At 38.3% G+C, this 27929-nt stretch overlaps 2 protein-coding genes across 2 annotated transcripts in view; one reads left to right on the top strand and one right to left on the bottom strand.

The window, feature by feature from the left end:
• The first annotated feature begins 345 nt into the window (after positions 1 to 345).
• The window catches only part of PSPC1 (paraspeckle component 1), a 73218-nt gene continuing 45634 nt past the window's right edge, over positions 346 to 27929 (top strand). The window contains exons 1-4 of the mRNA XM_090273721.1: positions 346 to 893; positions 8898 to 9199; positions 18736 to 18831; positions 20966 to 21162. Of these exons, the coding sequence (XP_090129847.1) occupies positions 522 to 893; positions 8898 to 9199; positions 18736 to 18831; positions 20966 to 21162 (967 nt within the window). The 5' untranslated portion in view covers positions 346 to 521. The remainder of the gene's footprint in view (positions 894 to 8897; positions 9200 to 18735; positions 18832 to 20965; positions 21163 to 27929) is intronic.
• On the bottom strand, positions 13058 to 13404 carry LOC150012360 (small ubiquitin-related modifier 2-like). Its single transcript, XM_090275689.1, has 2 exons — positions 13251 to 13404; positions 13058 to 13193 (listed from the first exon to the last, which is right to left on the bottom strand). Exons 1-2 carry the CDS (start codon positions 13402 to 13404, stop codon positions 13117 to 13119), a joined length of 231 nt encoding a protein of 76 aa, XP_090131815.1. The 3' UTR covers positions 13058 to 13116.

The following is a 27929-nucleotide window of genomic DNA, read 5'->3' as shown; positions in this document are numbered from 1 at the left end:
CGTTATTGAAAGCTGTGTATAAACTGTGCAAGTTTTCATTTCCCCACAGTCATGGCGTATTGAACGGGATATTTACATAGAATATCGTATTTTCACACACTGCTGCACACATCGCACAATTTTCTTTAAATGTACTACCAAGAATTCCTGCTCTTTCAGGGGGTTGGGAAACCACTTAACTGTGCTAAAAGGAACCCGGGAAAAGGAACACTGGTAACGCTATGCGCAGAAGCGTGTCAGCTCCGGTGCGTCGGCGCAAGTTTGCGCAGGCGCGTTGGCTGCCGCGCCGGCGTTTGCGTAGGGGCGGGGCTTGCGGTCTAGTCTCTTCCAACTGCGGCTGGAGGCAGCGCCATTTTGAACGTGCAGTAGCCGTAGTTGTACTGTAGGCTGGGTGGTGCTTTTGGTCTGGCGACCTCCAGGTTTTCTTTGCTTTTCTCTTTTCCAGTACCATCTCTACACGGAGGCACGGAGCCACAGACTTACAGCTAGGGTTGGCTCTGTGCCCGAGGCGAAGCCCTCCGATGATGTTGAGGGGAAACCTGAAGCAAGTTCGAATTGAGAAAAACCCGGCCCGCCTGCGCGCTCTTGAATCGGCGGCGGGCGAGAGCGAGCCGGCGGCCGCCATGGCGCTCGCGCTGGCTGGTGAGACGGTGCCACCCGCTCCCGCTCCCGCGCCGGCGGAGGAGCGCCCGGACGAGGAGGTTGGCTTCACTATCGACATCAAGAGCTTCCTCAAGCCGGGCGAGAAGACGTACACCCAGCGCTGCCGCCTTTTCGTGGGGAACCTGCCCACTGATATCACGGAGGAGGACTTCAAGCGGCTCTTCGAGCGCTATGGCGAGCCTAGCGAGGTCTTCATCAACCGCGACCGCGGCTTCGGCTTCATCCGCCTGGTGAGTGTGGACGAGAGCGCGGCGGCGTCCTCTCCCGGCCGGCGGGTTGTCCGAGGTTCCGAGCAGCCTACCTTGTGCAGGTTAGCCCTGCCCTGTTGGTTGTGGTCACCGGTACCGGGAACCAGCGGGGTGGCAACTCCGAGTCCAGGCAGAATGGGTTTGGAAGAAGAATGAATGGGATAGGAATTGGGAATTGGAACTCCAGTCTTAACCGGAAGTCTCATTGGGCACAAAAGCCCACCTACCAGACTTGATTCTTACAAAATTACCCAAATCGGCACTTTGGTTTCCACCAGACCTTCAAGCGTCTAACGGTTATCCCGTTATTTCTTACCGTGCCTCGCCTCAGCCTAGCCCGCATCTGACTGTGCTGAATTACTGTGTCTAGTATAATGTGTCCCCACCAACATTCGGGAGCTTTCCACGTTTTGGAATTACATACTATTTAATATTTACGCATTTTAATACTAGAATACTATATATCTTGACTCTTTTGTAATCTAAATCTTAGAAAGTTTTTCGAAAGTTATTCAGCAGCATGCACAGCTTGTGTCTCCCCTAAATATTTTTTTATAGAGTCTTATCGGTGAGGCTTTACACTTAAGGACACAGTATCATCTACCTGGTGTTCCTGTGAGCTTTCTGGTGAATTCCATCCGTGTCAGTTTTACAGCAATGTTGTAATTCATATTTAGATAATAGATTTTTTTCCAACAAAATATCTTTGGAGGGAAGCTTTTTTACACTAGTAAGTATGTGTATTATCTAGTGATCTCAGATTTTACGATCATGGCAGTTTGTGGAAGCTTTCCTATTGGAACTTTAGCTTTTAATATTGGGCTTTCAATGGGTGGCGAAGACAAAATTTTGAACTGCAGAGAAAACTGATTGTGATTAAATGACACTACTTCTTAGGGAAGACGTTTGAACATCTAAACGGCTTCAAAAGAAGGGGAGATTTCCATGGGGTATTAATGAGACATGAACATTTTCTTAAGTTCATTTTCAACATAAAATTATTAATGCACTGAATTATACTTTGGGCATTAGAGAAACAGCCCGTCACTGGGTAAAATTATTTTTAATATATATGTATTAAAAAGTTTTCTTAAAGGAAGTTAGGTTTCTACAATAAACTCTTACAGACATCTTTTAGTAAACTTTCCCAAAAGGACGGTATTTAACATTTTCAAAATCTTAAGCCTCTGGCATCATCTTGGTCTGTGCTGAAGTTGACATTCTGGAAGAATGGTAGGGCTGCATTTCCCTCTTTTGGAAGTCTTTCAAACAAGCCAATAAACATTAAAAAAAATTTTAAATTAAAGACTTTATTTATTTTTAGAAAGATGGGAAGGGAGGGAGAGAAACATGAATGTGTGGTTGCTTCTCGTGTGCTCCCAACCAGGGGACTTGGCCCAAAATACAGGCATGGGCCCTGACTGGGAATTGAACCAGCGACCCTTTGGTTTGCAGGCTCGTACTCGATTCATTGAGCCACACCAGCCAGGGGTCCAGTAAACATTTTATTGACATGGAGAAATCTTCCCTTCCTATCTTTAAAGCTAGTAATCCTTCTTTATTAAAGCTGTGCGATAGAACTTTCTGCAGTGATAGGAATGCTATGTATCTGTGTTGTCTAATATAAAAGCCACTAGTGTCTGTGATTGTTGTCTAATTAAAATGTGGCTATTGTGCCCTGGCTGGTGTGGCTGAGTAGATTGAGTGCCGGCCTGTGGACTGAAAGGTCACTGGTTCAATTTCCAGTGAGGGCACTTGCCTGGATTGTGGGCCAGGTCCCTGATTTGGGGCCAAGGGAGAGGCAACCCAACTTATGTTTCTCTCCCCCTCTTTCTCCCTCCATTCCCCTCTCTGAAAATTTTTCAAAAAAATATGGTTATTGTAACTGAGGAGTTGAATTTTAAATTTTATTTTTAAATGGAGTGGAAGGGAAGGAGAAAAAGGGAGAGAAACGTCAGTGTGAGAGAGAAACATCGATAATTTGCTTCTTGTTCGCGCTCCCGACCTAGACGGAACCAGAAACCTAGGCATGTGCCCTGACTGGGAATCTAACTAGTGACCTTTTGCTTTGCTTTGCAGAGTTACGCCCAAACAACTGAACCACACGGGTCAGGGCTAAATTTTATTTGTTCTTAAGTAGTCAAATGTGGCTAGTGGCTTACTATGTTGGACAGCAGAGCTCATTGCTTTACTTTCTTTAAAAAAAGAATACGAGACTATGAAATGGGGAGGTGAGAAGGTCTGCTGTTACCTTGCCCCTTTGGGATATGCTTCTCCAAACATATTACCCTAAATTTGTGTGTAAGAATGTTAAAAATTTGTCAACTGGAAATTAGGATTGGGTGTGCAGTAGTCCCTCTCTATATCATGGTTCACTTATCATGGCCTCACTGTATCGTGGGATTTTAAAAAATATTACATTTAATTATTTATCACGGATTTTTCACTATATTGCGGGATTTTGCGGTGCTATATACGTATGTTGTTAACGTTATGTAGGTTTAAGAGTGTAGAATATGTTTAAGAACATAAGTAGTGTTTCTAAAAGTGTGGAAAAGGTTAAGGGAGTGGGAAAGGTTAATAAGGGACTGGGAATCGTTTATAAGTGTGTGGAAAGTGTTTATAAAGCCTTAAAATATATATAAATACTAAAATAAATGTAAGGTTCCTACTTCGCGGATTTTCACCTATTGCTGGGGGTTCTAGAACGTAATAGCCGCGATAAGTGAGGGAATACTGTACAAAATTTGACTTTATGGTTAACTTTACTGTTTAACTTGAGCTCTGTGATAATAGCTAAATTTAAAAGGTTTAAATATTTTTGAGCTATTATGTATTTTTTTTCTATTTAGGAAAATCAGAGAGTGTATGCCTGATTTGAATATAAGTAATGGCATAATGGCTGTATTGTGTGTACCTACAGGGTGGTATAGTGGCTCTAAAATAGTGATAGTTTTTTCAGATTTGTGGTTTTACTTGTTTAGTATTTTATTTTTTTAAAAGATTTTATTTATTTTTAGAGAGGAGGGAAGGGAGGGAGAAAAAGAGAAACATCAATGTGTTGCCTCTCTCACCCCCAACTGGAGACCTGGCCTGCAGCCCAGGCATGTGCCCTGACTGGGAATTGAACCAGCTACCATTTGGTTCACAGGTCGGCTCTTAGTCCACTGAACCACACCAGCCAGGGCTTACTTGTTTAGTAATTTTAAATGCAAACAAATTTTTTTGGAATGGTAGTTGTAGTTTTGCAGTTAATTAATGAAGTGAGACAACATGTTTGATGTGGTATAGGGTTAGCATTAGAGGTAGGGAAAAGACTTTAAAAAAATTGTATTTATTGATTTGAGAGAGAGAGGGAGGGAGGGAAACAAAGAAAGACACATTTGTTTATTGTTCCATTTATTTATGCATTAATTGTTTGCTTCTTGTTTTTTTCCTGACTGGAGAACGAATCTGCAGCCTTGTTGTTTTGGGATGATGCTCTAACCAACTGAACTACCTGGCTAGGGCAGGTAAAATAATTTAAGTGGCCCTGGCTGGTGTGGCTCAGTGGACTGAGCGCCGGCCTGCAAACGGAAGTGTTTGAGGTTCGATTCCCAGTCAGGGCACATGCCTGGGTTGCGGGCCAGGTCCCCAGTTGGGGGCGCGCGAGAGGCAACCACACATTGATGTTTCTCTCCCTCTCTCTAAAAATAAATAAATAAAGTCTTTGGAAAACAAAAGTACACACTTAAAAAAAACAAAAACTAAATCCTAATTAAAAAAAAAAGAATTTAAGTGGAAATTCCTTGTGATGAGGTCCTAATCCATAGTGTGAGCCTCTGGGACATTAGGGTTAAAATAGACTGTTTGTTTATTTTGGACACATTTTTGTGGAATTTTAGACCCAACAGCTTCTTTTTAGGTTTTTACTCATTACTGCCGATTTAGATCGGATAAATCAACTCAAAAGTTACAGTGCATTTTAAAGTTAGTTTTATGTAGTTAGATGGTATTTCACCTGAACATGGTTTCTGCTTTTTTACCCGCATCTCCTACTTTTAGCTTTAGTAATCTAGATTTATGGAGTTGTGAGTCACAGAACTGTGTGGTCCCTGTCCAACTGCTTCAGATCTCTTCCTAGTTTAAGCAGAAGGCCACTTATTTCTCCTTCTATTTGTGCTAGCAATACTGACCTTATACCATCTCAAAAATTGTCTTGCCTCAGCAGTTAACTGAGAATTTGTTAAAAATGCAAATTCTAGGGCCCCTTTGTAGATCTAGTGAGTCAGAAATTTTGGGGTTGGGGCCCAGGAATATCCAGTGTGATTCTGATGGTGAAGTTTGAGAACCATTTTCCTCCTTCCCTCCTTCCCTCCCTTTCTTCCTTTCCTCCTTTTTTAAAGATATTATTTATTTTTTAGAGAGGGGGAAAGGAGGGAGAAAGAGAGGGAGCAAAAAAACCATCAGTGTGTGGTTGCCTCTCACACACCCCCAACTAGGGACCTGGCCTGCAGCTCAGGCATGTGCCCTGACTAGGAATCAAACTGGCGATCTTTCGGTTCACACGTTGGTGCTCAATTTACTGAGCCACACCAGCCAGGGTAGTTTTCTTTTTTTCTTTTTTCTTTAAATATTTTTTTAATTTATTTTTAGAGAGAGGGTAAGGGAGGGGAGAGAAACATCGATCAGTTAGTTGTCTCTCTTGCCCCTAACTGAGCCTGGCCCACAACCCAGGCATGTGCCCTGACTGGGAATGGACCTGGCGGCCTTTCAGTTCACAGGCTGGCACTCAGTCCACTGAGCCACACCAGCCAGGGTGGCAGTTTTCTTTTTAATGACAGTATTTTGCAGTATGAATGTAATGCAAGTTACTGAATCAATTTTCTGTCGATGAACTTAAAGGCTTTTTCCATTTTGCATCAGTGGATTTACTTATACTTAGTATTCTTCCAGTGGTGAATTTTAACCACTAATGAACAGTTGGAGAAAAGATATTGTGCTTTGGAAAGACCCTTTAGAAGTGGTCCTGTGGTAATAATCATTAGACCCTAGTTAAGCATCCTCTATCTTGGGTAGTCACCTAGTTTCTTGTTTTTATTTTATTTTTATTATTCCTTTCAGTTAATCCGTAGTTTCACTTTTTATGCAGAGTGATGCAGGGACACCAGTGGGAAGGTGAGATTTATGGTGTATTGGTGGAGATTGTGACTTGTGTATAGATTTACATCAGATTTGCAGTGTGTGAAACAAAACCTACTGCATAAGACTGTTGGTGAGGATAATGAAAGATAATACACACATTTGTGTTTTAATGAATGGCTGGCATATAGTTACTGCTTGGTTACATTAATTGGTTAAACATACTTCAGTATACATTTAGAGCAGTGGTTCTCTAATGGAGTAGCTTTGCTTTCTAGGGGACATTTGACACTGTCTGGAAACATTTGGTTATCAAAACTGCGGGTTGTTTCTATTGATGTAAACATCCTACAATGTGCAGGACAGCCCCCGCACAACAAGAATTATCTAGCCCATGCTGTCAGTGATGCCTGGGTTAAAAAAACCCTGATGTAGAATCATTTAAAATTATGACATTGAAAATTCCTGACAACAGAAATATTTTTCTTGGGCCAAACAGTATTAAACATTGAATTAATTTCTAACAGTAAAAAATTACTTAATTTAACAAAAATTGAGATTCCTTGCTTCCCCTGAAAAAAAAAAAAAGGACATCGTGAATGTATCTGACTAAATCTAACAAGGTGATCCCCACTAGAAACACCCTTTAGTTTTACAAAGTCCTCATCATGCTCTCTATCCTCCTGTCCATAAACATTTTATTGTAAAAGATTTGAGACAGATTGTATATATATGCATAGCTCACCACTTTGATTCTACAGTTAAATGTTGCTGTATATGTTTTTTTCACATATCTTTATCTCTTTCCATCATTCATCAGTTTATGACTCTTAAAAACTCCAGCATGCTTTTCATTAACTAAAATTCAGTATTTTTTTTTTTTGAGGTATTTGAAATCTATATACAGTGAAATACTCAATTTTTAAGTGTGATTTGGTGATTTTAGACAATTAACCTCAATGTGTTTAACTCAAACTCTTACCAAGGTACAGAACATTATCGTCATCCCATGAAATTTCCTCATGTCCCTTCCCATTCCCAGTTATATCTGACAGCATTTAATTCTCCATTGCCTCTCAGAGTTGTTGGATTATGATTTATTAGGTACATAGTACATATCCCTTGTTAGATACTCATTAAATATTTGTTAGGACTACTACTATTAACAGTAAAAAACAAAGTGGGCATTTTGAATATCTGTAAAAAGGTTAGATTCATTTTTTTTTGTAATATTCTCTAGGTAGATTTTTGCATAAGTGCAGTATTTTAAAGCTGTTGTGAACATTTTAGGGATTGACTAAAGAGCCCTTGTTACCGTATGACGTTTCTCATATTTGTACTCTTCTTAGAAATGCATACAGAGCCTTTTTTAAGTTCCTGGACAGTTCTTACAAAGATATTCACCACACCTGTATTATTACATTTATCAGTTTGTTGTTTATTGTTTTAGATGCGTGTATTCTTCTATACCAGCTTTAAATTTTTCAAGAAGGAACATCTCTTACCTTGTGGTTTCAGCAATGAACGTATTTTCTCGTTTATAAGTGCATGTGCACTTGCTTCTCTATGAAATGGAGAGAACTGTTACAGCCCATGACTGTGTGTGTGTGTGCCTTCTCAAATGTAATGGTGAGAAATCTGTAGCTCATGAAAGTATTTCTGGAGAAGTGATTAACAACACCTGGTAGTATAATAGTTTTCACAGATACTATAAAATAAATGGAAATAAAAAGGAAAGGGGATTTGTCTGACTTTGGAGATGTGTGGTATGTTTTATTAAGATATAAATGGCCCTGGCCAGGTAGCTCAGTTGGTTAGAGCGTTGTCCTAATACAACCAGGTTGCAGCTTTGATCCCTCATCAGGGCACATACAAGAATCAACCAAAGATTGCATCAATAAGTGGAATATGAAATCCATGTTTTTCTCTCTTTCTCTCCCCCCATCCCTCTCCCTTCTCCTCTCTAAAGTCAATTTTAAGAAGATGTAGATAGCCCCAGCTGGTGTAGCTCAGTGGATTGAGTGCTGGCCTGCAGACTGAAAGGTTGTTTGCTGGTTCGATTCCTGGTCAGGGCACTTGTCTGGGTTGGGGGCCAGGTCCCCAGTTGAGGGTGTGAGAGAGGCAGCTGATTGCAGTTTCTCTCAGACATCATGTTTCTTTCCCCTTCTTTTTTCCTCCTTTCCCCTCTGTCTAAAGAAATAAAATTAAAACAAATAAAAGGATATAAATAAATACCAAAAACATGAAGTGCATAGAGAATTTTGTTTTCAAAAATAATTTCTAGTAACTGGTACTTGGTCTTGAAAAATAATTATGTATTTCTCTTAATATATGTTGGAGAATTAAAAAAAGATATTATTTGAGTATTTAATAGTTTGTAATTTGTTTATGAGTATATACTCTTTAAATGATGGCTTTTTAAAATCTTTACCTGAGGAAATACACACATGTATATATATATATTTAAAAAATTGATTTTAGAGAGAGAAGCATCAATTGTTTGCCTCCCATATAAACCCTAACAGGAGATTGAACCTGCAACCTAGTTTTGTGCTCTGATTTGGCATGGAACCTGCTATCTTTTGGTGCATGGGATGACACTCCAATTGAGCCACCAGCCCAGGGCAAAGTGATGGCTTTTAATAGGACATTGGGGTTGGGACTTTGAACTTAGGATGTTTAAGATTATATTGAATAATTAATAAAATGCATTTAATACCAAAATTGAAAGACACAAAAATAAAGTAATCCTATGTCATTTCCTAAAGCTGCTCAGTTGACTAGCTAGTCTAACTAGAAACAAAGTACTATTTACAATTTTTCTGTTGCTTTCATCTTTAAAAAGTCATTTTTCCTCCTAAAAAGGAATCCAGAACACTGGCTGAAATTGCAAAAGCAGAGCTGGATGGCACCATTTTGAAGAGCAGACCTCTCCGAATTCGTTTTGCTACACATGGAGCAGCCCTAACTGTCAAGAACCTTTCTCCAGTTGTTTCCAATGAACTTCTAGAGCAAGCTTTTTCTCAGTTTGGTCCAGTAGAGAAAGCTGTTGTGGTTGTGGATGATCGTGGTAGAGCTACGGGAAAAGGTTTTGTAGAATTTGCAGCAAAACCTCCTGCACGAAAGGCTCTGGAAAGATGTGGTGATGGGGCATTCTTGTTAACAACGTAAGTTTTAAACATCTTGTCATTTTATCTAGGCAGTTACATGTAGGATTCTCTCTGTTTTGGACTTGTGTCTTTCCTTGTAGTTCATACTGTCTTGACATATGGTAAGTAGCTGTTGAGTGAATACTCAGTGAATATAAATAAGGAATTTTTGTGTACCTCTAGGAATCAGGGTCATACTTTCTTGTAACTGGAGTTTATTGATTCATACTTGTATCTCAGGAATGTTTCATATTATGATTTTCATTTAACTTACTGAATGTATTAATATGCAAAGCAAAATTTTATACAGGAATACAGGATGTGTTGTGGGTTGAATTCTAGATCACTATAGTAAAGTGAATATGGTGATAAAGCAAGTCACATGAAGCTTTGGTTTCCCAGTACAGTAAAAGTTATGTGTACACTAGTTGTAGTCTGTTAAGTGTACAGTAGTATTATGTCTAAAAAATTACATACTCTAATTAAAAAATGCATTATTGTTTAAAAAGAGCAAATGCTGTTGGAAAAATGGTGCTGACATACTTGCCCAACATAGTGTTGCTATCAACCTTCAATTTATAAAACTGCAGTATCTGTGAAGTGCAATAAAACAAGATAAGTCTATTTAAATAATTCATGACTAAATGGCATTTTAGTCAACTTTATTGAGATATAATTTACATGTTAAAATGAACCCAGTTTTAAATTGATTAGTTTTAACAGATGTTTGTATATTCACACAACCTACTACCACAATTAATACAAAGAATATTTCCATCATCCAACAAAAGTTCCTTTGTGCCCTTTTGTATTCATCCTTCCCTTCCCTTATTTCTGTTCTAGGCAGCTATTGATCTTTCTGTTACTATAAATGAGTTATGTCTTTTCTAGTATTTTATATAAATGAAATCATACAGTATGTACTCTTCTGTGTCTGGTTTATTTTGCTTAGCATGTTGTATTTGTATTTTTGGTCTTTTTTAAAAAAAGATTTATTTATTTTTATTTTTGATTTTAGAGAGAGGGGAAGGGAGGGAGAAAGAAAAGGAGAGAAACATAGGTGTTGTAGCTCAGGTATGTGTGCCCTGACCGGGAATTGAACTGATGATCTTTTGGTTTGCAGGCCAATGCCCAGCCAGCTGAGCCACGGTGGCTGGGCTCTTAATTTTGTTCCTTTTTATGGCTGCGTTGTATTCCATTGTAGGGTTATAACTACAGTTTGTCCAGTGACCTTTGTGTGGACATCTGAATTGATTACAACTATTGACCATTGTGTGGAAGGCTTTTTGTGAACATTATGCTTTCATGTGTCTTGGGTAATATTTACGAGTAAATAACTGTATATTCAACTTTATAAGAAACTGCCAAACTCTCCCAAAATGGTTATACCATTTAACACTCCCACCAGCACTGCATGAGAAAGTTATAGTTGATCCATATCCTTACCAACACTTGAGAGTCTGAGTGTAGGTGTGCCTATTGTGGTTTAAATTTTATATTCCTGTCCTGGTAGGGTGGCTTGGTTGGCTGGAGTGACATCCTGTGCACCAGGATCCCTGGTCAGGGTACATACCTTGATCACAGGTTTTATCCCCAGTCGGGGTATATACTAGAGGCAACTGATCAATGTTTCTCACATCAATGTCTGTCTGTCTGTCTCTCTCTCCCCTCCCTCTCTCCCCCACCCCTCTTTCATAAACATACCCTTGGGTGAGGGTTAAAAAAAGTTATATTAAACAGATTTTATATTCCTAACAACTAATGATGATCATCTTTTCATGTGCCTTTTAGCTATTTTTATATTTTTTTGTGAAATTTGTTGACAGTTTTTGCCTGTTTTTTAATTGGGTGGTTTGTCTTACATCATTAACAAATTTGAGTACAGTGTATATTATGATAATTTCTGCCATTCTGTGGCTTTTTAATTTTCTTCATTAGTGTTCTACAAAGAGCAGACATTTTTTTATGTTTTGTGAAGTCTAATTTATTAATTTGCCAATATTTTTCTTTTATGGTTTGTGCTTTTTGTATCCTTGTGTGAAATCATTGCCTTTCTGAGGTAGTATTTAATCATTTCTTGTGTTTTCTTGAGAAAATTAAAAAGATTTTTTTGTTTATTCTTATTGATTCTAGAAAGAGGGGAAGGAAGGGAGAGAAACATTGATGTGAGAGAGCAGCATTGGAATTAGTTGCCTGCTGCACATGCCCTGACTGGGGACTGAACCTTTAACTCAGGCTTGTGCCCTGACCCAGAATTGAACCTGTGACCTTTGCAGGATGACGTCCAACCAACTGAGCCACACTGGCCAGGGTTCTTGAGAAATATTATAGCTTTTTTTTTTTTTTTGAGAAATATTATAGCTTTTTAATTTATACCTGTGATCCATTTTGAGTATGATATAAGGTAATTCATTTTTTTAATATAGATATCCAATTGTCTTAGCACTGTTAACTGAAAAAAAAAGTATGATTTCTCCTTTGTTCCTTTTTATCTTTGTCAAATATCTGGGGGGAAAAATCTGTGTGCTTTTCTGTTTCATTGATTAGTATAGCCTTTATATCTGTATTGTACTTACTTTCTTTAGTCTAAGCTTTGAAATCGGATAGTATCATCCATTTAATTCTTTTTTCAAATTGTTCGGGTTATTTATTTTTTTAAAGGTTTTATTTATTTATTTTTAGAGAGAGTGGAAGGGAAGGAGAGAAATATCTGTGTGGGAAACTTGGATTAGTTGCCTCTCACATGTCAGCCCAAGCATGTGCCCTGACTGGAAATCAAACCGGAGACCTTCTGTTTGCAGGACGATGCCCAAGAGCCACACAAGTCAGGGCAAATTGTTCTGGTTGTTACTGTTTCTTATCATAACCTTACTGGCTCTAAAATCAGTTTGTCGCCCTGGCTCGTATGGCTCAGTGGATTGAGCTGTGGTCTGTGAGTCAAAAGGTCACCAGTTTGATTCCCAGTCAGGGCAGGTTGCCAGGTCCCCAGTTAGAGGCATGTGATTGGCAACAGAATGTTTTTCTTGCACATTGTTAATTCTCTTCCTCTCTTTCTCCTTCCCTTCCCTTTTCTAAAAAATAAATAAAAGTTAAAAAAATAAAATCAATTTATCAATTTAGAAAACATTCTCCTGGGCTTTTGTTTGGAATTGCATTGAGTCGGCAGCTCATTTGGGGAAAACAGACATCTTTACACTATTGACTTCTACCAATCCATAAACATGGTGTCTTTCCATTTACTTAGAAATCATTTTATGTAATTAAAAGTCATGAAACCTGTTGCCATGTTAACATGCCTTTCAGTTTGCCCATGAAGAAGTTATTTATTTTTTTATTTATTTCATTTTAAATAAGTTTATTTAAACAACTAGACTCTTGACTTGAAGGGAAAACTATCTAGGATTCATTTCTTTCACAGTAATTTTTCCCTACTTAAAGACAGATTGCCCTACATGTAACAGCTACGTACAAAAACGTTATAAAATTCTCCTTGGTTTTACAATGATAAAAGAAAAATGTTAAAATTCTCCAATCAAACAAGGTATGGTAGGATTTTTATGTTGTTCTTTTTTTTGTTAAACAGCGAGAGCAAAATAACTTCCTGGAATATAAAGACAAGAGCTGAATGAGCATGTGACACTAATGGAGAAAGGGGGTATTTTCACAGAACTAGTATTTTACCCTATCCCATCTCCATTTGATGTCAGTCAAAACATACCATTGGTTATTTAGTTAAAACAAAAAAATGCAAATGCTTGGGTACATACATCAGTTACTTTATGTACAATAAAGGAATGGGGAAAGGGAAAATGAAAGAACAGAGTAAACTACTGTAGTAGTCAGGATGTGGTGGAACCAAATGGCAGTTTTCTAATTGAGAATGTCTTCTTGGTCTGGAGGAACAGAGTTCTGAAGTAAAGTAGCAGGTTCCCTTTTTAGTAGACACCTCCTGTCTGATGCTGGAACACATCAGTTGTAGCTTCATTCTCCAGCTCCAACTGTGCAGGTGTGTCTGTTTCATTGATTGACTGCCTGTCAAATTGGAATCTGATCTGCCTCATTGACAAACCCTGTCTTTCACAATAGGCTTTCATTAGTTTACTAAGTGGTGTGTGCTTCTTAATCTTAAACTGCACCACAGAACCATCCTGTCCTGCCACCTTCAAATTAATATGATCGTTGTTCTCAGTCTTGACTCCTTCCTTGGGCTTTTCTTTGGCCATGGCGAGCGCTGAAATCTCCTCAGCTGCCGCTTCACAAAACAGTTACCAGGTCCGCACCAGACAAGCACACAAGCAGCACCAGTAGCGAAGACGTTTTTGATGTTTACCCTTAGTCTTCAGACTGGATTTGGTATAAAAGTTTTTATTTGATTATTGCCTGGATTCCTTTTATCCCTGATACTGCCCAGCTCTGGCACTTACTTTGCTATTGGTTGGGATCATTCAACTGTTTTAAGGTTTGGGGACTTAGATACAAAGACAATGTAAAAAAAATTTTGTTTCCTGGCCTACCAGATTGGGTCCGTGATTTATAGGAAATTTTTCCATGTGTTTTAGATAGTTAAGTATTTGTGCCATGTCTGCTGTTTTACATCACTGCCAACTTGTTCTCTTTGAGTCTTTGGTCTTGTTTTCTTTGCTTAGAGAATTTTCTCCAGATCATAACCGGTCTTGCTCTTCTATTTTTTTCACATTTTGCTAAGATATTGCCTCCTCAGAGAAGCTTACTCTTTTATGTTAAAATAACCACTCCCTCTGCCATCAATGATGCTTTAGTTTACAATTTATTTTTCTTCAGAGCATTTACTGTTTTAATTTTTAATGTCTTTCTCTGTAGTAGAATGTAAGCTCCACAAGGGCATGGACTCAGTTTAGTTCAATACTGTAATCCCAGCACCTGTATCCTTTTTTATTTTCTTATTTTAAAATTTATTTATTTATTTTTAGAGGGGAAGGGAGGGGAGAAGGTGAAGGAGGGGAGCGTCAATGTGTGGTTACCTCCCACATGTTCCCAACTGGGGAACTGACCCGCAATGCAGGTTTGTGCCCTGACTGGAAATTGAACCGGTGACCTTTCGGTTCACAGGACAGCACTCAATCCACTGAGCCATACCAGCCAGGGCCTGTTTTGTTTTTTAAAGATAGTCTTTACTTATTGCTTTAGAGAGGGGAAGGGAGGGAGAAAAAGAGGGAGAGAAACATCATTTGGTTACCTCTCGTAGGCCCCCAACTAAAGATCTGGTTGCCACTAGGCTGGTGCCATGACCAGGAATCAAACCGGTGACCTTTCAGTTTTCGGTATGACACTCAACCAACTGAGCCATAGCAGTCATGGCCCAGTACCTGTATTCTAATAATTCCTGGCCATATATTAAGCTTATAATAATTTAATGAATGAATGAGGGAGGGAACGTAAACAATAGGCAAGATGTATCACTCCCCACCACCCCCCACTGCTAGCATTGGGTAATTAGTGTTTTTTAAAGTCATAGCTAGGTATAGTAAATATTTAACCATTTCTTAACAGGTAGCTTTTAGAATAATTTAAGAACAGTTAAAATATATTGATGTAAGAGAGAGAAGGGCATTGATTTGTTATTCCACTCATTCATGCATTCATTGGTTGATTCCTCCTGTATGTGCCCAGACTGCAGATTGGACCTGTAAGCCTGGTGTTTTACGACGACCCTCCAATTAACTGAGCTACCTGGCCAGGGCCAAAAACAATGTTAATGGGATGGGGAAGGTGTTTAATATATATTTTTAAATATTTTATTTATTTATTTAGAGAGAAAGATAGGGAGAAATACTGAGAAATTAATCGGTTGACTCTCATATGCATCCCAACTGGGGACCATGTCCTGATGGGAGATTGAACTGGCAACCTTTTGCTTTGCAGGGGAAGCCCAGCCAACTGAGCCACATGGCCAGGGTAGTGTTGAATATTTTGTTACCTGTGAGGTATTTCATACTCATTATCTCTCAGATTTCCACAACTCTGGTCGTTATTTGTCCCATGTGTCAGGTGAGAAAATTGGCCCAGAGATGTTAAGTAATTTGCTTAAGATGCACAGCTAATAGGTTGTGAAGTATAGTTGGTGCTTCAGATGGTGTGGTTTATTCTTTCTGTAGAGTCCATGCTCTGGGGCTTTGTTAATTAAACTTTCTCATGGAGCTAAGGATGCTCTTTTCCCTGCTGTTTGATTAGTGGGTCTCAGCTGAAATGTCATTTCATGGAGAGGACTTCCTGACTGCCTTATCTAAAGTGGGCTCCCTCTGTTATTCTTTCTGCTGATTCTTAAAATGATCACTTTGTTTTTTTATTTTTTATTTTTGTCTCTTAGAAGACTTTAGGGATTATATTGTTTACCCTTGTATTCCTAGTCCCAAGTACAGTGTTGGTACTTACTAAGTAACCAAATATTTATTGATAGACTGACTGAATCTCAGGTATCTCTGATAATTCAAGTGATTTATAGGGTTGGTGTCATAGAGATTTAGTTTCTAAACATAGACGTCTTGGGTAATCAAAACTTCTCTGAATTGTCATAAAATGCTGTATATTACCCATGGAGTATACAATTGTACGGTATATATAACGATTAACGTTATACGAAAGTATATGTAACTTATATATTAATGCTGTTTTGAAATTACAAGAGGCAGAAAAATTGGGGGGGGGGGATTTAAAACCTTTATCTCTGATAATGGTATGTCCACATTGTTAAACATTAGAATTACAACTAGACCATGAGAGGTGCTCATACCCTAGAGCTGCGCACGAATAATGATAGGCATTCACTAGTTCAATTTTTCTCTCTTGCTTTTTTTGTTTTTAAAGATAATTACAGGTTAAGTAAAATGAAAATACTGGATGGGGCAAAAATAGGTTTATTAGTTCATGTGGAAAATATGATAATAACAAGAATAAACTCTTGGGTTTCAAGTACTCACCTGAGGATATGTTTTTTATTGATTTTAGAGAGAGGGTAAGAGGGCGTAGGGAAAAATAGAAACATCTATCAGTTGTCTCCATACATACCCAACTGGGGATCAGATTCACAACCTAGGTATGTGCCCTGACTGGGAATTGAACTGGCAACCTTTTGGTGTCGGGATGACGCTCAACTAACTGAACCACCTGACCAGGGCTCTTTTTTTCTTTTTTCTTTTTAAAATCTATTTTGTTGGTAAAGATTTAAAAATACCCAGTGAATGTGAGGACACAGGGAGAAGATGCCATCTCAGAGCCCAGGTCTTAGGAGAGACCAATGTTGCTAACTTGATCTTGGACTTCCAGGCTCCAGAATTGTGAGAAAATAAATTTCTGTTAAAGTAATAAGTAAGTAAATAAATAAAACTCAGTGAATGAAAGTGAAGCCAGATGAGTATTTTTATAACTCCTGGTGGTAATGGACATTGGTCATCTTGTTTTTGGAAAGGATTTAGGTACTAGGCATGAGAACCTTAAGATTCTTTGACTCACTAATATAATAATAGAGATGTACTTTAAATATTTTGACTGAAATATTTGTTGTATTATTTTATATCTGGTTTATCATTTTACTTCTAATAAAATATTGGAAAAATCTAAATTTTCTAATAGAGAATTGGTCATGTAGATACAGTGGATTAATATGTAGTTAATTTTGGTAAGAATATTTTATGGCACCAGAAAATGCAACACTTGTGAAAAGAATAATTTTTTAAAGGTAATATATGCCACAGAGACTCATAGTTGCCAGAGGCTCAGGGCTAAGGGAATAGGGAGTTGGCAGCTAATGATTATGGGTTTCTTTTTAGGATGATAAAAATGTTTTGGCCTTGGCCAGGTTGCTCAGTTGGTTATAGCTTTGTCCAGACATGATGGTTGCCGGTTTGATCTCCAGTCAAGGCACATACAAGAATCAGGCAATGAATGAGTATAAATACATGGAGCAGCAGGTCGATGTTTTTTTCTCTCTCTCTCTCTCTCCCTCTCTCCCTCCCTCCCTCCCTCCCTCCCTCCCCCCTTCCCTCCTTTCTCCTCTCTCTCTTTACGATCAATTTAAAAATATTTTGGGATTACACTGTTGTGATGGTTGTACATACTAAAAACCACTGAACTGTATACTTTAAAAGGGCGAAATTTATGGTATGTGAATTATATCTCAATAAAAATACAAAACAAATTATATACTCCACATTTATTTATGGTAGAGCATTCAGCTATGCACATAGGCTCTTTAACTACTGTTCTAAAACGTATTCTTTAAATAAGACATTTATTTAGGAAATAAAAAGCACACAAAACCAGGTATACTGTGATTTAAATTTGTGTTAATAAACTGAAATTAAAAACTAATATGTCAGAAGTATTTGATTAGTGTACTTTTAGGTGTATTAGGGGGTAACAGGGAGGGGCAGTTCCAAGACAACTTCAGATTTGGTGGTTCACTAGAAAGACTCAGGCTTCAGCATATAGCCGCCCAACTAAGATTTATTACAATGAAAGAATACAGAGCAAAATCAGCACAGAAAAGGGCATGTGGGCTGAAGTCTGGAGGAAGAAAGGTGTAAGCTCCTGCAGTCCTTTCTTGTTCAGTCATGCAGGACAGGCTTATCTCCTCCAGCAACTAGTTGAGAGAACATAAATGAAGTGTTTACTAGGGGAAGTTTAACCACTCCTCAGGGGTTGAGGGTGGAGTGTTAGTTTGGTAGTTTACTTTGGAAAATGGTAAAGAAGGAGGGTTTTTTCTGGTTTTCTTTTAAAAATATTTATTTATTTTTGGAGGAAAAGGGGAGAAAGAGGGGGAGAGACACATCAGTGTGTGGTTGCCTCTCATGCACCCCCATCTGGGGACCTGGCGCGTGCTGCAACCCAGGCATGTGTCCTGACTGGGAATCAAACTGGTGACCCTTTCATTTACAGGCTGACATTTTAGCCACTGAGCCACCCCAGCCAGGGCAGAAGGAGGGTTTTTAAGTCATATCTTTCATCTTCCAATCTTTAATTAAAAATTTTTTTTTCAATTATAGTTTACATTTTTTTCTATTTGCTTTCTCCTCCCCTCAGCTTGCTCCTTGAATATGTTATATCTTCTGACTCCCCCTTCTTCCCTTTTCCCTAGGTCCCATTTTAGGTTTTAGAAAGACTTCTGAACAAGACTGGTTAGACACAGAAGGAGGTTGGGACGTGGACAGAGATGGGAGTTTGAGGTCATGGGACATAGGAACATGACACTACATACATAAAACATGAATTAGGTACTCATTCTTACCCTTTGTACTTTGTAAAGGCTAACTACAGTGGTTACAAAGGTTCATAGTTGCTTTACTTTTCTGTCATCTTGAATAGACTGCTCCAGAAACAAGCATTCATCTTAGTCTGACATTGCTGTTCCTCTGTGTCTGGCATAACAAATGCTAATTGCCTGATTTTATGAGTATATATGATAACTTATGAGAACTTTTTATTGAGGGACATTTTCCAAGTATATCTCTTGGAATTATAAAAAATTGATAGGAGAATGTTAATTCTAGACCCTGTATTAATGCTTTTTACCTATCCAGGACCCCACGTCCAGTCATTGTGGAGCCAATGGAGCAGTTTGATGATGAAGATGGCTTGCCAGAGAAGCTAATGCAGAAAACTCAACAGTATCATAAGTATGATTTTATTAATAAAGATATATATTTTTATCTGAGGATACTTTTTTCATTGTTTTTTTAGAGAAGAAGGGAGAGAGAAACATCAATGTGAAAGAGAAGCATCAATTGGTTCCCTCCTGTATGCGCCAGGACTGGGAACTGAAACCCGAATGTAGGTATGTGCCCTGACCAGGAATCGAACCCGGAACCTTTCAGTTACGGGATGATGCTCTAACCAACTGAGCCACACCGGCCAGGGCAATAAAGATATTTTAGATACATGCCATCAAGGGTATTTATTACATCACATTTGTTTTTAAGTATTGTTGGATTATATGGTTTTTTGGACGCAGTAAACAAAATCACATGGACTGCACTAATCCTGTGGAGAAAAGGAACAGAATGGTCACTAAATCAATGAGAGTGCCACGACCCTTGCCTGGACAGGCTTTTATTCCTTTCTGGGTGGATCACATCAAACAAAGTTACAAATCTCTTTGCTAAGGTTGCTTTAGATGGTTGTTGTTTACAGATAATAAAGAAAAGAATGTTGCGCATGCAAGGGAACAATAAGGATGGGAGATCTGACCACATCCTATCCTTAAAACAGTTCAGAATAGACCTTGAGAAGTTACTCAAAAGTTATGCATTAAACATCTGATGTTTTTCAGTTCAGGATGAGGAAATTTAGGAAAAGCAAGCTTATAAGCAGTATAGATACAATACAGGCCTAATTCCCACGGGAAAGCCAATCTGTGAAGTTGATCTGTGGGCCTAGCTCCTGTGTGCTGCCTCGCACATGTTGGTTTTCTGAACCAGGGCTGAGCTACATTTGCCGTTGCCACGGTGTTCTGTTCAGTCATATAATCTGGTTATTAGAGTGGCCTGGTCTACATGGAATGCTAGTTTTCTTTGTATATGGTTAAAACATCAACCTAGTACATAGAAAAGTCTCTACTTTTATAACTGGCAGGGATCGATCGATGTGTAGGAGGAGACTGGCAGGACTATTTATGCTAGAGTAACAATGAAATCTAGATAATCATGAAAATATTTAATTAGCATAATTCAGGTATAAATTAAAGACTTTTGGGAGGTTGATTGGGGGAATTCCTAGAGAAATATCTTGGCATAGTTTTATCTTCTTAGAGATAAAAAAGAAAACAGCCTATTTTCAAAATGTATATTATTTTACCAATTGCTTTTCACTCGGTATGATAGAACTTTTTTTTTTTTTTTGGCAAGTCAAACCCATCTATTTTTAATAATTGTTGAAATGTTTCAGCGAGACAGAAAGCATCAAGCTGCAACCTTGGGTTAATACAGTAAAGTCTGTCCGAGCACCCCGTAGTTAAAGGGAGGCTGTGTTCGTTGGCCAACTGCTCCCCTGTGTTTCCAATGGGGACACTTGCAGATGAAGCCTTCCTCTAGAGGTATCCATCCTGCCTTGTTTGGGTGTTGATTCTTGTCTTCACAGACAGAATATGAACTCCTTTTATTCTTTTCTTTTCTTAAATAATTTATTTGTATATTTATTTTATATTTTTTTTAGAGGGGAAAGGAGAAAGAGAGGGAGAGAAAAATCACTGTGTGGTTGCCTCTCATTCGCGTCCCCAATTGGGGACTTGACGTGCAACCTAGTCGTGTGCCCTGACTGGGAATCGAACCAGCAACACTTGGCTTGCAGGCCGACGCTCAGTCCACTGAGCCACAGCAGCCAGGGCTTGATACAACTTTTAATGTTAAGTTTTCTGTATGTACACATTTTAACCATTTACATACTTATTACAATAAACTGTAACATGAACAAATATTGGAATGCCTTAATGCCAGGCACTGTTCTAGGTGCTGCCAGTGCAACTTGACACTATTTCTGCTCTCATGATGCTTACATTTCTGGTGGTGGAGTATACAATAAATAATGAACTGAAGAATAGAAAATAAGAACGCAAAATGACAAAAATGTAATAATAATGAATTGAAGATTATAAAACATGTAGTAAGTAATGAAAAGTACTATTTAGAGAACCGCTAAAGTGAGTATTGGCTGACACAGTGCCATGAACATTCTAAGGACTCAGTAAATGATAGTTATTTTTAGTTCTTTTATAATTTAAAAATATATTTCTTATGTTTTTAAATATAATCTTAGGGAACGTGAACAGCCACCACGTTTTGCTCAGCCTGGGACATTTGAATTTGAATATGCATCTCGATGGAAGGCTCTTGATGAAATGGAGAAGCAGCAGCGTGAGCAGGTTGACAGAAACATTAGAGAAGCCAAAGAGAAGCTGGAGGCAGAAATGGAGGCAGCCAGGCACGAGCACCAATTAATGCTGATGAGGCAAGGTAAGTTAGGTTCATGTAGATAGGTTATGATTTCTTTTTCTTGAGGTTCATTTACAGTTCTTGCGGACATCTGTTACTATTCAAGTTGCCAGTTAGAAGTTTAGAGACAGTTGGAACTCAACATAACAGAAAAAAACAATCGCCCCTTTTCAAAAGAATATTCTTTAAAAAAGAAGAATTAAGTTTTCCCTGCTCAAGTATTGTAGTTGGGGGAATTAAGATTTTTAAATTTTGCCAGTAGCTAATATATTATTCGGCTGCCAAAAAAAGGGAAAGTACAGTATGTAATTCTTGGTATGTAGTTAATGGCATAAAGTCACACACACTTAGGTTTGCAGGCTGGTGTTCAATCCACTGAGCCACACCAGCCAGGGCAAAACTGTTTTAATGTATATCAGAAACTCACTTCTTGTCCACTTTTCCTCTTTCTGGGTCTCTTTTATGCCTATCTTGATTATTTCTCTCCTCCCCTTTTTCTTTTAATTCTCCAAACAATCTCTTCTGGTTCTTCCTATTTCTCATCATTTTCACTATCTGTAATAGTTTTGTATTTCTTAAAATAAGCACCAAATTAATTTCTATTATTTTGCTTTTAAATTTTTTGTTTTTGTTTTATCCTCATCCTAGGACATGCTTATTGATTTTACAGAGAGGGAAGGGAAGTGAGAGAGGGAGATAAACATTGATGTGAGAGTGAAACAATTTTTTTTGCTTCTCACTTGTGCCTTAGCTGGGGAATGAACCCACAACCTAGGCATGTGGCTTGACTTGGAATTGAACCTGTGACCTTTTGGTTTATGGGACAATGCTTTTAACAAACTGAGCCACACTTGCTGGGGCTGGTTTTGTTCTTTAGGTTAGCATTTCAGTAAATGTTTATCTGTGGTCTCTTGTCTGCCCCCAGAGATTAAGGCCCCACAGATACTTGCCTGGATTTCTGCAGCAGTTTCCTTACTGCATTTTTCGCCACCCCCTTCTAAACCATTTTTTAAAATACTAGAGCCAGTATTTCTTTGAAAGGTGAAAATCTGATCACCACTCAATCTCTAAATCCTTTTGATAGATTCTCATTTCCTTTAGAATAAAAATCTGGGGGTTCCCATCTCCCTGTCCAGTAAATATTGATTGAGCAGTTATGATCACGTCACTGAATAACTGCTGATGCCATATAAGTTAAAACAAAATGCAGCTCAATGAACACTAGAAACTAGTTAGATACTACTTTTAATTTGTACCCTTAAACCTAGTAGTTCTGTAAGTTTTCTAATAAGACTGAACTTGTTCATGTCATATATTATGATTAAAAATAAAGTCTCTTGCAGAAAATTTGGAAATTGTTACCTAAGATAAAGTCAAGAATTATTGGCTGGTTAGAGCTGGAAGAGCTTCAAGTTCATCCAGTCTGGTGGTGGTTTTGTGGTTTTAAAATTTTGTTACACACCTGAATAAACTGGGAAATTAAAAAAACTTGAGTTTCCTAGGCCCCATAATGGCTCTAGCACTTCTGTTTGATAAGATTTGTTTTCTGCTCATTGCCTGCTAGGCCTTTTTGTCACATTATTTTCCCACTATCTACAGTCATGACATGGCTAGGAAGTAAGTGAAAGCATTAAGAGGTATTTTGTTGCTGCTACTGACAGTAGTATAAGTCATTCACTTCAACATATACTTAGTGTTAGTTGTAGGAAAAGCTGTTTTGAAGTACTGAGGACTTAGTGATGACAAAGAACAGTGTTTCTTTATGCCTAAAAGAGCTCTTGTGAGCTCTTAGAGAACTTTGCCTCACCCCTAAGAACATTTTCATTTCTGAAGGAGAGTAACTTTTCAAAGTTATTTCCTTTGAGCTTTTATTTTATTGCTTTTTTTAAAAAAAATATATTTTATTGATTTGATTTGATTTGTTTTTAGAAAGAGGGGAAAGGCAGGAGAGAGGGAGAGAAACATGAACATGTGGCTGCATCTCTTGTGCCCCTAACTGGGGATGTGGCCCCCCACCCAGGCATGTGCCCCAACTGGGAATCGAACCTGAGACCCTCTGGTTCACAAGCTGGCACTTAATCCACTGAGCCACACCAGCCAGGGCTATTTTTTTGCTTTCTTGTGCGTTTAATTATACCCCCGGTAACGATATTTTGGTTTATAATATTAGAAAAGCACATTGCTTAATGTATACCACTCATTGTGCTTCTGGATTTTCTTCTGATGAAGTACCTCTTGTATTTCAGCAGAAGTTTGCTGGTGATAAATTCTTTTAAGTGTTTGTTTAAAATTTTATAATTTTTTCTTTTTTGATCTACAATTTATATTTTATCTAACATTTGTAGGTGTGTGTTCAGGTTGGGGAAGGATTTTAGGTAATTTTAGTTTCGTGGCTCTGCAGAAACACGGGACTCTCCAGTTGACCTATCATGGAAGGAGAAAGATCATGAAATGGTACAGAAAAAGTCCCTCCACCTTTACCCCACCTTCTGTTTTCTGTGGGAGTCAGTTTCTTCTGTATTTAAGTTTCTTTTGTTTTTTTCTTAGAGAGAGAAATGTGGATTTGTTTTTCCACTTATTTATGCATTCATTGGTTGATTCTTATATGTTCCCTGACTGGGGATTGAATCCTCAACCTTAGGAGTATCTGCATGATGCTCTAACCAAGTGAGCTACCCAGCCAGGGACTTTTTTCTATCTTTTTTCTTTGTTTGTTTTTGTTTTTTTAATCCTCAGCAGAGGATATGTTTATTGACTTTAGAGAGAGAAGGAAGGGGGGGTGGGGGTGAGACAGGGGAGAAAGAGAGAGGAAAGGAGAGAGAGAGAACATTATTGACTTACTCCAGCATGTGCCCTCACCAGGGATGGAACCCTCAACCTAGGTATGTGCCCTGGCTGAGGATCAAATCTGCAACCTTTTGGTGTATGGGACAATATTCCAACCAACTGAGCCACCTGGCCAGGGCCTCTTTTGTATTTAAAAATATATATATTTATTTTTAGAGAGCGGGGAAGGGAGGGAGAAACATTGATCCTTTGTCTCTCTTAGGTAGGCACCCTGTCCAGGGACCAAACCAGCAACCCAGGCATGTGTCCTGACCAAAAATAGAACTGTTGGCCTTTTGATTTGTGGAATGACAGGCAACCAATTTGTGCACACCAGTCAGGGCTTTTGTATCTCTCAGTGAAAAAAAAAATCTTGTATATCTTCGTAGATGTTTGTATTTATAACAAACCCTGTTTATCTTTTTCTGCATCTGGTTTATAATTTACTTCCTACATAGGTACATACATAAAAATTAACTTATTTTTTAAATAGCTGCACTATATTCTATTAAATAGCTGTAATCAGTTTGGATCATCCTTCCCTGATTGACATCTAATTTTCTTTCCAGTTTGTTAGAGAAATCAGTGCTACGGTGAATATTTATGTATATGTCTTAGCAAATTCTTCTAGATGTTGATTCTTATTGGACACATCAGTACTTTTAATAATTGCCTTATTTATACTTTATTTAGTTTAGATCCAAATCCCTTTATACTCATTAGAGGTTATGTTTTTGTTCCGTGTTTGTGTTTTATCATAAATATAGTAAGCAGTTCCTGAATTTTCTTCATGATGTATTTGTGTTCCCTTTATTATGTAATTATATAGCTCTCAGTGGATGACATTAATTCTGACATTCATTTTGCTATTACTGTCTACTCTTGCACTACTGGATTTTTCTTGATACTATTGTTCTTTATGTATGCCTTTGTCTGATAAATCAAGTAATAGAAATATATTTGTTTTCTCTAAATGTTCTCTTTTGATTCCTGGTTAGCAAAGAAAAATGAACAAGGAAATAGGCATATTTTCAGTTCGTCCTTTCTCTTTTCCCCCTCATCTTTTATTAATTTTGCTTCCAATTGGTCTGGATTTATGATATTAACTTAATTTTTTAAAGTATGAACCTGGTTTTATTTATTTTTTGGTGAGAACATTTAAGTTCTAGATCTTTAAGCAACTTTTCAGTTATATAATACAGTGTTAACAGCTAGAGTTGTCACTAGACTTCATTCATCTTTAACTAGTACCCTTTTCCCAACTTCTCCCTATTGCCCCCCCACCCCCCCACCCCCTGGCAACCACATTTCTATTCTATTTCTATGTGTTTGAATTTTTTTTCAATTCCAGAAGTAACTTGTACTACGCAGTATTTGGTTTTCTCTGGCTTTTTCACTAAGCATAATGCCCTCAGAGTTCATCAATGTTGTTTCAAATGGTAGGATATCAGCATTTACAAACATTTGCTAAGATATCTGTATTTCTCATGGCTGAATAATACTCCATCATGTGTATGTATATATATGATTTTTGTACATATGTTGTGTATACGTGAACATGTGTTGTATATCACCACATTGTATGTCATATACACTACATGTTTATTATATATATCTCTTTTATTGACTTTATTGGAGTGACATCAGTTAATAAAATTACAGATTTCAAGGGTAGAGTTCTATACTACATCATTTGTATATTGTATTGTGTGCATCACACCAAGACAAGTCTCCTTCCATCACCATTTATCCTCCCTGCATCATGTCTTTTTGATCCAATCATCCATTTATAGACACTTAGGTTTTTCCACATATTGCCTAGTATGAATAATGCGGCAATGAATGTGGAAGTTCAGCTATTAATTCAATATTATGTTTTTATTTTAACATAATGTTCTTTAACCATAATCCTCATCATATATGTTCTTTGAGTTATGACTTTTCTGTTCATCTCTTGATTGTCTTATGTTTATCATAATTTCTTTTAAGTATATTTTATTGTTTATGCTACTATAGTTGTCTCAGTTTTTCTCCCTTTGCTCCTCTCTGCCCAGTTACCCCCCTTCCCTTCAGTAATCCCACCCCCGTTAGTTCATGTCCATGGGTCATGCATAAAGTTCTTTGGCTTCACCCTTTCCAATATTCTTAACTCCCGCCTGTCTATTTTGTACCAACCAATTATGTTTCTTAATCCCTGCGCCATTTCCCCATTTCTCCCCTTTTACCCTCCCAGCTGATAACACTTGAGATGATCCCCATACTTACGATTCTGTTCCTATTTTGGTTTGCTTAGTTGGATTTTGTTTTTATTTTAGATTCAGTTGTTGATAGTTGTGAGTTGTCATTTTAATATTTATAGTTTTGATCTTTTTCTTAAATGAGTCCCTTTAACATTTTATATAGTAATGGCTTAGTGATGATGAACTCCTTTAGCTCTACCTTGTCTTGGAAGCATTTTATTGCCCTTCCACTCTAAATGATAGCTTTGCTGGATAGAGTAATCTTGGTTGTAGGTCCTTGCTTTCCATCACATTGAATACTTCTTGCCAGTCCCTTCTTGCCTGCAAAGTTTTTTTTGAGAAATCAGATGACAGTCTTATAGGAATGCCTTTGTAGGTAACTCTCTTCTTTTCTCTTGCTACTTTTAATTATGATGTGTCTTGGTGTGATCCTCTTTGGGTCTAGCTTGTTTGGGACTCTGTCCTTCCGGGACATTGTATGTATATTTCCTTCGCCAAATTAGGGAAGTTTCCCTTCATTATTTTTTCAGTTTCTTGTTCTTTCTCTTCTCTTTCTGGCACCCCTGTGATTCGTATGTTGGCACACTAAAAGCTGTCCCAGAGGTTCCTAAGCCTCTCTTCATTTTTTTCAATTCTTGTTTCCTCATTCTGTGCTGGTTGACTGTTTATTTCTTCCTTATGTTCTAAATCATTGATTTGAACCCCGGTTTCCTTCTATTCACCATTGGTTTTGTGTAGATTTCCTTCATTTTATTTAGCATAGCCTTCACTTCTTCTCTTAAGCATTTGCCGTACTGAAGCATATCTGTCAAGCCTGTGAGCATCTTTATCACCGGTGTTTTGAACTCTATGTCTTTTAGGTTGGCTATCTCCTCATCCCTTAGTTCTCCTACTGGAATCTTGATTTGTTTCCTTTTTTGGGCCATACTTCTCTGTCTCCTCATCTTGACAGGCTCCTATGTTTGTTTGCCTCTGTGTCTTAGGTAGGGCTGTTGCTCCTGTTACATTGTAAGGGGTGGAGCCTTAGGTATTTGTCAGTATGGGCGAGCCATTTCACCACGTTGTGGTGCTGTAGGTGGGGGAGGATTCTGGAGGGAAAAATGCTGTTTGCTCAGTACTTGCCCCTTTTCCAGGAACTTCTTCCATTACTGTATGTGCCTGGCGCCTTTCTAGCTGTTGCCATGGACGTCGTTCCCAGAGTGGGTGGGTCTGCGGACATTCTAGGACCACAGGGGCCCTTTAAACAGGCGACTCTACTGAGATGCTAGCAGTTTCTTCCTCTGCCCCAACCCCTGCTGATTTGCACAGTCAAAAACAATGAGGCTTTACTTTACCCTGGCACTGGGACTGTGAGCTGTGCCGTCTGGTCTGGGCCTGGGAGCGCTCCCTTGGTGTCCCTCCCTACTATATAAAACGTGTGTCTGCGCTTTCCACCGGCCTGCCTCTGCTTCTGCCTCTGCCACACCGGGTCTTCTCCCTGGTTCTGCCCCTCCTACCTGTCTGGATGAATATTTCTTCTTTATAGTTTTGGTTTTTGGACTTCCATGCAGCTCAGTATTCTGGAACTTCTGGTTGTCTCGAGTTTTGAGGTAGCTGTATTCCTTCTTAGTTGTGGAGGGAAATGCAGTGTGTTTTTCTAGGTCTCCATCTTGGCCGGAAGTCTCCTTCTACATTATTCTTAACATTCTCCTGTCTATTTTGTACCTAGCATTAATGCTTCTT

The sequence above is a fragment of the Furipterus horrens genome, unplaced genomic scaffold (assembly GCF_987537825.1).
Source record: "Furipterus horrens unplaced genomic scaffold, mFurHor1.1.pri manual_scaffold_4, whole genome shotgun sequence".
In the NCBI taxonomy this organism is placed as follows: Eukaryota; Metazoa; Chordata; class Mammalia; order Chiroptera; family Furipteridae; genus Furipterus; species Furipterus horrens.
This window is presented reverse-complemented; position numbering and strand designations above follow the sequence as displayed.

Bases quoted from the DNA above. Each gene is read 5' to 3' on its own strand.
- LOC150012360 (XM_090275689.1), bottom strand. From the start codon at position 13,404: ATGGCCAAAGAAAAGCCCAAGGAAGGAGTCAAGACTGAGAACAACGAT. The intron at 13,194-13,250 runs GTTTGTCAATGA...TCAATGAAACAG, and splicing joins AGCCTATTGTGAAAGACAGG to ACACACCTGCACAGTTGGAG.